Raw genomic sequence first — 13570 nt, 5'->3', positions numbered from 1 at the left:
GAAACACAACCCCTCCCCACAGGCAGGTTTACTCGGAGTTTCAGTACTAGTGATAATATTAGTCGTAGGATAGTTATTAATGCTATTATTAGCAGACATTTTGACTGGCAACGTTTAGACTACTAGTCTTTTGAATGTATTATTATTATTATTATTATTATGTTTCTAAGTGTTCAGTGGTAGCTCTAATCAAGTTGAGAGTAAAATTCACAGTGTAGTTGCTAATAATGTTGTATGACTGCATGTTTGGATATTATTATTGATAATAATTATTATGTGTTTATTTAGCAGACGCCTTTATCCAAGGCGACTTACAGAGACTAGGGTGTGTGAACTATGCATCAGCTGCAGAGTCACTTACAACTACGTCTCACCTGAAAGACGGAGCACAAGGAGGTTGAGTGACTTGCTCAGGGTCACACAATGAGTCAGTGGCTGAGGTGGGATTTGAACCGGGGACTATCCTGGTTACAAGCCCTTTTCTTTAACCACTGGACCACACAGCCTCCTATTTAATAATATAGTATGATTGCTTGCTTAGAATGTGGTCAGATATTAATAATAATAATAATAATAATAATAATAATAATAATAATAATAATAATAATAATAATAATAACACTATGTTAAGATTGCATGAGGGTGGATATCATTAGCAGTGTATTAGTGGCAGGAGCAGCGTGATCATTCCTAGCAGCAGCAGTAGTAGTATTGACTCGATTCTTGTGTTTTGTGAATCATGTTTAAAGGGCTGGATTGCAGCAGTCAGTGTTTCTCTCACAGCAGGGGCTGACAGTATTAGACTGAGTCTCCCGGTCCTGCCTGCAGCCTGGGCTTCAGCTCTGTGTCTGTGTTGAGAAGCGTACTCACCTGAGCTGCCTGTAGGTTTGGGGGTCACCTCATCCACGCAGCGCAGAGAGAGGGGGTTCACACGCGGACAGCGGGGTGCAGGGGAGCTCGGAGGAGCTCAAACATTTCCCACGAAACCAGGAACCAGAAAAAATCTGGAGCATTTCAATATTCCCATGATTCCCAATGAAGGTCTTTCTAATGTCCTTTACAAAAAATCCTCGAAAACACAGAAAAAATATATATATCTATATATTTTTTTTAATAAAATATTTCTAAATAAATAAAATAAAATAATATTAAAATCAAACTTTATCTCGTTGTATAGACATAGGATATAAATATACATACATCTCTATATTCATATAGATATATACATATATTCTTGTAAAAAAAAATGCATTCAAAATTTTTGAAAAATAATAATAATAATAATAATAATAATAATAATAATAATAATAATAATAATAATAATAATAAATCATATAAAATCCATCAAGCAGCCCAGTTCTGATGTTCGTGTCACCCTTTTCAAATCCCAAATCCCTTCCAGTAAAAAAGATATCCACGCTAGCTAGCAGGCTGAATCACAATTTAAAAAAACGCCCTCCGCGCACAGCAGAGTGGTTCAGCCGGCAGGCTGGCAGAGTCGATCCACATTGTCAGGGCTTCCTCGTAGATCCGTCCCCCTGTCCGTCTGGCTGTCTGGCTGCCTGGCTGTGTTGTTCACCCTCCTCCCTCCTCCTCCCTGATGTTTCAGACACTTCCTCTCTCCCTCTCCCTCTTCCTTCTCCTTCTCTGCCTCTTGGCCAGTGTTTTCACCCAAGCCTCTGCGAGGAAGGCATATTATTTATATCCTCTCTCTCTGTGTGTCTCTCTCTGTGTCTATCTCTCTCTGTCTCTCTCTCTCTGTCTCTCTCTCTCTCTCTCTGTCTCTCTCTCTCTGTCTCTCTCTCTCTCTCTCTCTCGCTCTCTCTCTCTCTCTCTCTGTCTCTCTCTCGCTCTCTCTCTGCTTGATCTTTCCTCTCGTCTTGTCCTCGGATTTCTACACTCACACACTCACTCAATCTATAAGGCAGTAGCCCACTTCATCATAGCTCAGCTGCTCTCTACTATGCTATAGTCCACCTTACACAATTTACAATGCTTAGCCACCTCCTCCCTCCCTCTCTCTCCTCCTCCCTCTCTCTGTCTCTCTCTCTCCCTCTTTCTGTCTCTCTCTCCTCTCTCCCTCTCCTCTGTCTCTCTCTCTCTCCCTCTCCCTCTTTCTGTCTCTCTCTCTCTCTCTCTCTCTCTCTCTCTCTCTCTCTCTCTCTCTCTCTCTCTCTCTCTCTCTCCACTGCGCTATAATTAGAATCACCTCTGTTTCTTGGCATTACACATCTGAAGAATGCTGCAGGTGCTGTATGAATTCTGTAGAGAAAGTGGGCCTGTTTGTATCGTGAATCTTTTGTACGCTGAAACACCCACACAATCAGACACACAGAGATACACAAAGACACACACACACACGCACACAGACGCACAGATACACACACATGCACACTCAGAGACACACACACACAATCTCACACATACACATATAATATCTCACAAACACACAAACACAGACAAGTCCTTACAATCTCAAACACAGAAACACACACACACACACACACACACACACACAAACACAATCTCCTTCATAACACTGTCAAAAGGGCGTATGTGTGTGTGTGTGTTTGTGTGTCAGTGTGTGTGTGTGTTTGTGTGTCAGTGTGTGTGTGTTTGTGTGTGTATGGTGTGTGTGTGTGTGTGTGTGTGTGTGTGTGTGTGTGTATGGGTGTGTGTGTGTGTGTGTGAGTGTGTGTGTGTGTGTGTGTGTGTGTGTGAGTGTGTGTGTGTGTGTATGGTGTGTGTGTGTGTGAGTGTGTGTGTGTGTGTATGGTGTGTGTGTGTGTGAGTGTGTGTGTGTGTGTATGGTGTGTGTGTGTATGGTGTGTGTGTGTGTGTGTGTGTGTGTGTGTGTATGGGTGTGTGTGTGTGTGTGTGAGTGTGTGTGTGTGTGTGTGTGTGTGTGTGTGTGTGTATGGTGTGTGTGTGTGTGAGTGTGTGTGTGTGTGTATGGTGTGTGTGTGTGTGTGTGTGTGTGTGTGTGTGTGTGTATGGTGTATGGTGTGTATGGTGTATGGTGTGTATGGTGTGTGTATGGTGTGTGTGTATGGTGTGTATGGTGTGTGTGTGTGTGAGGGGGGGTTGGGTGAGGCTGAGCTGTATTATAATCTCAATAGCTCAGCTCACCAGCTCTGCGTTCTCCATGGTGTGTGTGTGTGTGTGTATGGTGTATGGTGTATGGTGTATGGTGTGTGTATGGTGTGTGTATGGTGTGTGTATGGTGTGTGTGTGTGTGAGGGGGGTTGGATGAGGCTGAGCTGTATTATAATCTCAATAGCTCAGATCACCAGCTCTGCGTTCTCCAGACAATCGCCTTTCATCAATTGATTTCTGTCAGACTTGCGTCGCTGGTGACCTTTGACATTTCCAAAACAAAACAACAACAACACCGCCCCCCCCTCCCCCCCCTCCACCCCTCCACCCCTCCACCCCAGGACTCCAAATATTTATTAACCCTTAAAGGGGAAGTGTAACAGGAACTCAAACACAAATATAAGACTAATTTATTTATATGAGCAATAAACAGAGAGATAGATAATATAGATAGATAGATAGATAGATAGATAGATAGATAGATAGAGAGATAGAGATAGATAGAGAGAGATAGATAGATAGATAGAGAGATAGATAGATAGATAGATAGATAGAGAGATAGAGATAGATAGAGAGAGATAGATAGATAGATAGATAGATAGATAGATAGAGAGATAGAGATAGATAGAGAGAGATAGATAGATAGATAGAGAGATAGATAGAGAGATAGAGATAGATAGAGAGAGATAGATAGATAGATAGATAGATAGATAGATAGAGAGATAGAGATAGATAGAGAGAGATAGATAGATAGATAGAGAGATAGATAGATAGATATTAAAGTATTGATCATATAAATAAATTAATCTAATAGTTGTGATTTATATACATATAATGCTATCCATCTATATAGATAGATAGATAGATAGATAGATAGATAAATAGATAGATAGATAGATAGATAGAGGTCGATAGATAGATAGATATAGATTATGTAGATATGGTATGACTAGGTATGAATATAATTCATTAATATCGTTAATTCACTGTAAAACATATTTTTCAAAGGAAACATTTCTACAGAATTGATCTGTATTCATATTTAAGAGAAAAGCATATACATGAATTCCATACAGACAAAACTACATATGCCTAAAAAAAAAAAAAAACCACTGTGTTAAAATTGAAATGAAGACCATGAGACAGTATCCCTATCCACGCGTGTACCTCTACACCCTGAATACACGAGAGGGTCTGATGACGCGCCTGCAGCCTTCCTGCGCACGCACTCAGAGCCCGTTCCAACGCACTGCATTGAAAGGAGTGAGCGAACGCTTTCAAACCGATCCCCTCGATCATTAGCAACGGGGTCGGAATGAAAAACATGTGAATATTTTGAAACCCTATCGACGCTGCATCCTGGTACCTGGGCTGTGAGTCACATGGGCGGAGCGCAGCGCAGTGGGGAGTTTGGAAATACACACACACACACACACACACGCACGCGTGCGAATAACAGAAAATACATTTAATAGAACGAAAAAGAATTGCTAAGTGCTGGTTGCTAATTTTGACATACAGACACACTGCATCTCTCTCGCTCTCTGAACAGAGAATGAGGGAGAGAGGGAGGGAGAGAGGGACTGATTCCATCGTCACAGACCGAGGCTTAGCATGACTGTAACCATGAATGATGTGGAATATAAATGCATTCACGACTCAGTGTATGTGTGTGTGTGTGTGTGTGTGTGTGTGCGTGCGTGCGTGCGGGTGTGTGTCTCTCTGTGTGAATGTGTGTGTGTGTGTGTGTGTGCGTGTGTGTGTGTGAATGTGTGCGTGTGTGTGTGTGTGTGCGTGCGTGCGTGCGTGCGTGCGGGCGTGTGTCTCTCTGTGTGAATGTGTGTGTGTGTGTGTGTGTGCGTGTGTGTGTGTGAATGTGTGTGTGTGTGTGATTGTGAATAGGGCCAGCTTAAAAATCACCAACATACTTGAAGAACTGTAAATATATAATTTGGTTTTGATTTTAATAATAGAATTATAGTTGTGTGCAAATGTCTTAGAACACCTCGGGATTTCTCATCTCAATCCTTTATATACCTCACTGCACGAAAACCTCTGGGTGTGAGAATCTCAGTTTCCACTCAGTAATCAGTGATACAGAAACAACAGGCACTCGTGTGGACAATGTTAGACCCATCTGAAATGTCTTTATAATATACAGCGCTAGACCCTGATATTGATGCGATCCAGCCCTCTGAAATGTCTTTATAATATACAGCGCTAGACCCTGATATTGATGCGATCCAGCCCTCTGAAATGTCTTTATAATATACAGCGCTAGACCCTGATATTGATGTGATCCAGCCCTCTGAAATGTCTTTATAATATACAGCGCTAGACCTTGATATTGATGCGATCCAGCCCTCTGAAATGTCTTTATAATATATAGCACTAGACCCTGATATTGATGCGATCCAGCCCTCTGAAATGTCTTTATAATATACAGCACTAGACCCTGATATTGATGCGATCCAGCCCTCTGAAATGTCTTTATAATATACAGCGCTAGACCCTGATATTGATGCGATCCAGCCCTCTGAAATGTATTTATAATATACAGCGCTAGACCCTGATATTGATGCGATCCAGCCCTCTGAAATGTCTTTATAATATACAGCGCTAGACCCTGATATTGATGCGATCCAGCCCTCTGAAATGTCTTTATAATATACAGCGCTAGACCCTGATATTGATGCGATCCAGCCCTCTGAAATGTCTTTATAATATACAGCACTAGACCCTGATATTGATGCGATCCAGCCCTCTGAAATGTCTTTATAATATACAGCACTAGACCCTGATATTGATGCGATCCAGCCCTGGCCTAGTTAATAATGCATGGACCAGGAGGCAGGGGGAGGTAGGATAGGAATTCTAGTTTCAGCACACCTCTGGTACCCCCCTGGTAAAAGCACAGCACAGTGTAGTAAAGCACAGAGAAGATAATGAACCAGCCCCCTTCTCAAAGTGTTATTAATATCTATATTCTGTATATCTATGTGAGTCTTTCCTCTGCTTGCTGTGTTTTTTACTGAATGAACCTGACAGCACAGCCATCCTCCAGCCTGATCATTTTAATTGGATTACATCTTTACAAGCAGCAGAGAAATGAATGTAAAAAACTATTGAATAAAGCAAGGGCTGTGTGTGGGATTAGATAAGCAGAGAGGAGAGGAGAGGGGGAAGAGGGAGGGGAGAGAGGGGTGAGGGAAGGGAGAGGAGAGGGGGGAGAGGAGAGAAAGAGAGGGGGCAGGAGAGGGAGAGAGAGGGGAGAGATAGAGGGGAGAGGAAGAGAGAGAAGGAGGGAGAGGAGAGACAGAGAGGGGGCAGGAGAATGAGAGAGAGGTGGCGGGAGAGGGAGAGAGAGGGGGAGAGGGAGAGGAGAGACAGAGGGGAGAGGAAGAGAGAGAAGGGGAGAGAGGAGAGACAGAGAGGGGGCAGGAGAATGAGAGAGAGGGGGCGGGAGAGGGAGAGAGAGGGGGAGAGGGAGAGGAGAGACAGAGGGGAGAGGAAGAGAGAGAAGGAGGGAGAGGAGAGACAGAGAGGGGGCAAGAGAATGAGAGGGGGCGGGAGAGGGAGAGAGAGGGGGAGAGGGAGAGGAGAGACAGAGGGGAGAGGAAGAGAGAGAAGGAGGGAGAGGGAGAGGGAGAGGGAGAGGAGACAGAGGGGACGGGAGAGGGAGAGAGGGGGAGAGAGAGGGGGCGGGAGAGAGAGAGAGGGGGAGAGGGGGAGAGGGGGAGAGGGAGAGGGAGAGAGAGGGGGAGAGATAGAGGGAAAAGGAGGAGAGGGAGTTTCAGCTGCCTCCTGCGAATTCTAAATGGTCATTGCTCACGGCAACAGTGTTTTGAGGGGAGCAGCTAACACACAAAAAAGGTTTTCAGCAAAACAGAGTACCCCATCTCCCCCCCCCTAATTATTCAGCAGTAATTAGCAGGATCCTCTAATTATAACCAGTAGTCCCTGCCCTCTCTCGGCACCACAGAACCTTTCTTGTGTTGTCCCATTCATTTCAATGGGGCTGCTCCTCCCATTCATTTCAATAGGCTGCTCCTCCCATTTATTTCAATGGGCTGCTCCTCCCATTCATTTCAATGGGCTGCTCCTCCCATTCATTTCAATGGGCTGCTCCTCCTCACGCGCCGTGATAGTAACCAGGATTTGATCTTAACCAGTTATTACGTGTTTAGACCTTTCATGCACAGCGACCCCACTTGTCTGTACATGTGGGCACACGTGAAAGACGAGCAAGCACATGCGTGATGACGTCATATGAGGCGGATGCCGTTCTTTTCCCCCTACGCATATAAAGCAATGAAAAAAAAATTGAAAAAAAATGTCAGTGAAAAATATATTTATTATGTGTCCACGTTTTTTTTTCTGTAGCTTTTTTTGTGTTTATTTTACTATTTCGTGCATGAAAGGGTTTACTCTGTTATTTCAAAGGGTTTTCGAGTCCATGTTTAGGCAAACAGTGACCTCTGCTGGTCGGGATCGGAATTGTTCATTCCCAAAATAAATAGCTCACCACGTCGTTTGTGAAGACCCGCAGTGTTTGCAAGCACGCTGGGTGGATCTAGGTGCTGTTGTTCCAGTAGTGAGGAGTTATCATTTTCAAATCTGCTTTTACCTGGAGAGTCCTAATCGCCGGGCAGCGAACAGCTTTCCTCATTATTACAAATGTTAAAAAAAATAGCATTATAAGTAGTGACGTCATCCAGTTTATGAAACCCGAACAGATACCTGGCAAAATGTGACTGCGATACACTGTTAAAAATATAGAGAGGTGTGCACGTTAAGGTATATTAGTCAAGGGAATATAATTAAAAGTAACTACAAAATCACTTTCTTAGTTTTCCTGGCGTTTGCCTTCAGTCTCAATGTGGTTTTCAGTGCGATGAGTCCAGCACTGTTGTAAGGATGCTCGTGTGACGTCTGTAAATGACTGCGCACAATACAAATCGCTGTGTTGGTAACTTTCCATTTATTGATGCCAGCATTACACACACATGCAGCTCGGACCTTATCGCTGGACACAACAGCGTGGCCGCTAGTTATAAACAGAAACCAGATCGTGATCGGGTCACCTGATGGTACCGGGAGAACGCTCAGGTACGGAGATGATCGTCAAGAGAGGATTCCGGTAGTCTCACTCACGCTCTCAGGCGCCTGTCTTATAGATCTTACCTAAATGCGTGTGCGCAGCTGAACTTTGTGAACTCTGCTGACTTTCCTTGAGTTACAATATTGATCCAGACACAGAACATCCCTCTCTTCTGCCTCACCAGGTTAAATCTACCACACTTTACATTAGAACGATTAAAAAGGTCTTAAATTCAGCTACTGGCTATTTTAGTTAAGGGTGCAGTTCAGTGATTGAGAGCTCAGTGGGAATGGAAACCAGCAGACACAGCAGGGGGTCCCCCCGGACCGGGTTTGAGAACCGCTGGTCTAGATCACCCAAAGTGTCTTTATATTAGTGGCGCCGTCTAGTGCACAGTCAGTGTAGTGCAAGCAAAAATAAAAAACTTAATCCGAAGTGGCAGATCATTAAACTGACTTTACTTCTGTTAAGAGACTTCACAGATCCAGCCTGTGTTTATATATATATATATATATATATATATATATATATATATATATATATATATATATATATATATATATGGCAGCTCCTGAACTCGGATGAAAGCAACACAGACTCATATAAAACAAATAAAAAAGTATTTGAGTACAAGAAGAATCACAAGCAGGTTAAAGGAAAAAAATATATATAAAAAAATGAACAGTGAAGCTTCTTACTCAATTATGATCCAGCACGGTTTAGTGATTAAATACCAGACACATTGATTCTGAGACCTGCTTCCTGTCTCCCTGATCCAACCCCCCCCCATCTATATCTATTGTACCCCCCCCCCCCCTGCCCCGCCCGCCCCGCTGCAGACGACTTTACAAAACAGACCCCAGCATGTCGGTATCCAAACTAAGGGAAGACCGGCTTCTCAGAACCACGAGCGTGGATATTCCCGAATGAGATTCCTCGTTTCCCTCTGGATCGGCCACGGGCACGACGGCAGGAATTCCCTGCAGCTTCCCCTCTTCCAGGGGTGACCCCGAAGCCGGATCCAGCGCTCCCTCCCTCACCAGCAGGCTGTACCGAACCAGGCGGATGTTGGGTGGCTTTCTGAGTCGAGTCGTGAGCGACCGGTAGACCCTGAAATAGAGGCAGGCGACCCAGAGCAGGAGACAGAAGGAGGCCAGGAGGAGGAGCGAGGAGATCAGGTAGAGGAGGAAGCCACCCAGGCAGAACAGGAAGTCGGGCTGGTCTGTCGCCCGAGAGCCGGAGCGCTTGTGGTGAAGACCAGGGGGGTACCAGATTTCTGGATCTGTGGGAGAGGGAGAGGTAGAGGGAGAGGGGGATGGAGATGTGGAGGGAGAGGGAGAGGGAGGGAGAGATGTGGAGGGAGAGGGGGAGGGAGAGGGAGATGTGGAGGGAGATGGGGAGGGAGAGGGGGAAGGAGATGTGGAGGGAGAGGGAGAGGGAGAGGGAGAGGGAGATGTGGAGGGAGATGGGGAAGGAGATGTGGAGGGAGATGGGGAGGGAGAGGGAGAGGGAGATGGGGAGGGAGAGGGAGAGGGAGAGGGAGAGGGAGAGGGAGATGTGGAGGGAGATGGGGAGGGAGATGTGGAGGGAGAGGGAGAGGGAGAGGGAGATGTGGAGGGAGATGGGGAAGGAGATGTGGAGGGAGATGGGGAGGGAGATGGGGAGGGAGAGGGAGTGTCCGTGATAAACACTGCTGTGGAAGTGGGCGGCTGTGTGGGGGTAGCGGTGGCTGGGGTGGAGGGTTCCGTCGGGAGCTGGGTTCGAGTTGTAGGTATGTAAAGTGCTATCGTTGGGATAGTTTCATGGTCGGTCAATACGACCGCGATATCAGTCCCTGTTGGGCAGAGGTCCTCCATTGACAGGTCCTGCACCTCCTGGCCTTGGCGGGGGCTGGGAGCCGCGCACACCACGGTCTCTGGGGCGTTCTTAATCTCCCCTCCATCCCTGCTGTACACGTTGTGACCCTGCTCCTCCATCCACCCCCGGAAGTACTCCAGACTGCAGTCACAGAACCAGGGGTTGCTGGACAGGAACACGTACGGGATCTCGAGGTGCGAGAAGAAGCCGTCCGGGAGGAAGACCAGGGAGTTGTCGTGCAGGATGAAGGTCTTCAGCTTGGTGAGCTCATGGATCAGGGTCCCAGGCAGGGCTCGGAGCCCATTGTGAGACAGATCCAACACCTCCAGATCTCTCAGCTCCGAGAAGACCCCTCCCGGAAGACCCTGCAACTGGTTCCCTTGCAGATACAGCTCCTTGAGGTTCCCCAAAGCCTGGAAGATGCCTTCAGGCAAGGAGGACAGCAGGTTGTGGGCCAGGGAGAGGTTGCGGAGGTGCCCCAAGCTCCAGGATTTACCGTCCGAGTCTCCCAGACCCGCTGTGGCCGGGCTGCCTCTCTCCAGGACGCTGACCTGGTTCTGGGAGAGGTCGAGTTGGGAGAGCAAGGGGAAGACTGTGAAGGAGCCCCAGGAGACGGAGGTGAAGCTGTTGGATTGGAGGAGGAGAACTTCCGTATCGGGAGAGAGGGTCCCGGGGACCGAGGTCAGCCCAGCGTTGCTGCAGTTAATCCTGGGCTTGTTGTCCGCGTCATGGTCACTCAGGCACCGGCTGTCCTCAGCGTGCGAACGTCCCGCGCCGGACATTAGAAGGACATGAAGGAATAGCAGAGGGTGCATCGCTGGTGACCTCTCTCTGACTCTCTACCTCTCTAGCTGTCTACCAACTGTGAAAAGACGCAATGTAAAACTTCAAACCCTTATAAAAAAAAAAAAAAAGTGTCCCATAGTAAAAGCACAGCAAAGTGTAATAATGCACAGTGAAAGTACAGTAAAGCATAGGGAAGCATTGTAAAGCACAGAGAGGTGTGGTAAAGCATAGGGAAGCATTGTAAAGCACAGAGAGGTGTGGTAAAGCATAGGGAAGCATTGTAAAGCACAGAGAGGTGTGGTAAAGCATAGGGAAGCATTGTAAAGCACAGAGAGGTCTGGTAAAGCATAGGGAAGCATTGTAAAGCACAGAGAGGTGTGGTAAAGCATAGGGAAGCATTGTAAAGCACAGAGAGGTGTGGTAAAGCATAGGGAAGCATTGTAAAGCACAGAGAGGTCTGGTAAAGCATAGGGAAGCATTGTAAAGCACAGAGAGGTCTGGTAAAGCATAGGGAAGCATTGTAAAGCACAGAGAGGTCTGGTAAAGCATAGGGAAGCATTGTAAAGCACAGAGAGGTCTGGTAAAGCATAGGGAAGCATTGTAAAGCACAGAGAGGTGTGGTAAAGCATAGGGAAGCATTGTAAAGCACAGAGAGGTGTGGTAAAGCATAGGGAAGCATTGTAAAGCACAGAGAGGTCTGGTAAAGCATAGGGAAGCATTGTAAAGCACAGAGAGGTGTGGTAAAGCATAGCGAAGCATTGTAAAGCACAGAGAGGTCTGGTAAAGCATAGGGAAGCATTGTAAAGCACAGAGAGGTCTGGTAAAGCATAGGGAAGCATTGTAAAGCACAGAGAGGTCTGGTAAAGCAATACATATTAGATGAGATTTACTGAAATTCTTCTGCTAGCTATGTGTGCTACAAGACTGTCCAATCTCATGCAACTTTCCTAGTCAGCTGTAACTGAAATAGTGTCCACATACCTGTGTGCTGTATTGAGAGCCAAGGTTAAGTGTCTGTCTGCCCTTCTGCTCCGTCGCTCCGCGTGTGTGTGTGTGTGTGTGTGTGTGTGTGTGTGTGAAGTCATCAGCTTATTAGATGGTGTGGTTTTTCCGCACTTCTGCTTATCATTGAGTTTCCTTGAGACCCAAAGGCTTTATCATCGCAAGACACACATCCTACTGACTTTTAAAAAAAAAGCCCGTCTCAGTTTGACTTTTCCTTGAAGAGCAGTTCTAATAATTCTGGAATATTTGGGAGAGAGATACAGGGGAGATGGACAGACAGACTGACACTCTCCCTGTATCTCCATGGCGCTGTACTCTCAATGACTCAAACACCAAGTTCCACGGCAATCGGATAAGCAGGAAAGAAAAAAAACGCACTGTTAAGAAACGAGAGTTTAAAAAGACGAACTGTTTAGTTTTAAATTGTTAGTATTTGGTTTTTATATTAATTACTGCAGCAGGAAGACAGATCGTCAGGGCACCACATGGCAATTTAAAAGGGGACCCTGTGCTTTGTCAGAGAGAACACCCCGGGGGTTAAAAACCTTCAAAAGCTAAAACTATCTCCTCCCTTCCTTATCTTTTAAAACACCAGGGTTTCCCGAGTGGCGCATCAAACAGGCTCTGATGTTACAAACACTGCAGGTAACAAAACCAAGGCGGGGACAATGATATTCTGATAGGTTGAGGAATAAGGGGTGATGTCTAAGAGAAAGTGTATTAAATCCAAACACTGTGTCTCCTGCTTGATTCCGTTACGACCCGTGCTTAGGGACAACGGGGTACCGAATCGAATAAAAAAAACATCTTTGTTGAAATCTACAGTCAGAATCGCAATAATTTTATACTCGCGGACGCACGAAGGAAAGAACGCTAACTAAACTTTTAAAATTTTAATTCAACTCAGTTCTCAAAATATAGGCTAAGGGTCTACTTTCACATTGTTTGCAGGTGTACTGAATTCTGCGCAGACCCACCTGTGCAATTTGGATCGTTTTAAGGTTATTTATTTGGGCAGCAGTGTGGAGTAGTGGTTAGGGCTCTGGACTCTTGACCGGAGAGTCGTGGGTTCAATCCCAGGTGGGGGACACTGCTGCTGTACCCTTGAGCAAGGTACTTTACCTAGATTGCTCCAGTAAAAACCCAACTGTATAAATGGGTAATTGTATGTAAAAATAATGTGATATCTTGTAACAATTGTAAGTCGCCCTGGATAAGGGCGTCTGCTAAGAAATAAATAATAATAATTTATTCCTTATTTGCATCCAGTGCTGCCTTTAATCCTTTCATGCATGAATTATTATTATTATTTATTTCTTAGCAGACGCCCTTATCCTGGGCGGCTCACAATTGTTACAAGATATCACATTATTTTTTACATACAATTCCCCATTCATACAGTTGGTTTTTTTTTTACTGGAGCAATCTAGGTAAAGCACCTTGCTCAAGGGTACAGCTGCAGTGTCCCCCCACCTGGGATTGAACCCACGACCCTCCGGTCAAGAGTCCAGAGCCCTGACCACTACTCCACACTGCTGCCCTGATGATCCGCTCTGGAGTTCCTGGGTGTGGGATCGGAGGACGCTCGCTGAGGCTTTGGGTCTCCTGAGCAGCTGAGAGGGGGGGAATCTGACTGATGGAAGTCCTTGTCACTGTCAGCAGATGGGGGGGGGGGGGGGGGGTTTGAAGAGTTATTCTTGCAAAGGGGAAACGACTAAGCAACAG

General features: G+C 45.8%; 2 protein-coding genes across 2 annotated transcripts in view; both read right to left on the bottom strand.

Moving 5' to 3' along the window:
- The window catches only part of LOC117404514 (neuronal tyrosine-phosphorylated phosphoinositide-3-kinase adapter 1), a 23467-nt gene extending 21530 nt beyond the window's left edge, over positions 1–1937 (bottom strand). Inside the window, exon 1 of the mRNA XM_059014473.1 lies at positions 871–1937. The gene's annotated coding sequence lies outside the window, so the exon portion shown is untranslated. The remainder of the gene's footprint in view (positions 1–870) is intronic.
- Positions 1938–9032: 7095 nt separating this feature from the next.
- LOC117404513 (platelet glycoprotein Ib alpha chain-like) lies at positions 9033–13066 on the bottom strand. Its single transcript, XM_034007381.3, has 2 exons — positions 11822–13066; positions 9033–10916 (listed from the first exon to the last, which is right to left on the bottom strand). The coding sequence occupies exon 2, from the start codon at positions 10867–10869 to the stop codon at positions 9043–9045; it is 1827 nt and encodes a 608-aa protein (XP_033863272.3). The 5' UTR covers positions 10870–10916; positions 11822–13066; the 3' UTR covers positions 9033–9042.
- Between the last annotated feature and the right edge of the window lie 504 nt (positions 13067–13570).

The sequence above is a fragment of the Acipenser ruthenus genome, chromosome 48 (assembly GCF_902713425.1).
Source record: "Acipenser ruthenus chromosome 48, fAciRut3.2 maternal haplotype, whole genome shotgun sequence".
In the NCBI taxonomy this organism is placed as follows: domain Eukaryota; kingdom Metazoa; phylum Chordata; class Actinopteri; order Acipenseriformes; family Acipenseridae; genus Acipenser; species Acipenser ruthenus.
Note: the sequence above shows the minus strand (reverse complement) of the source record. Positions and strands in the feature narration are given on the sequence as shown.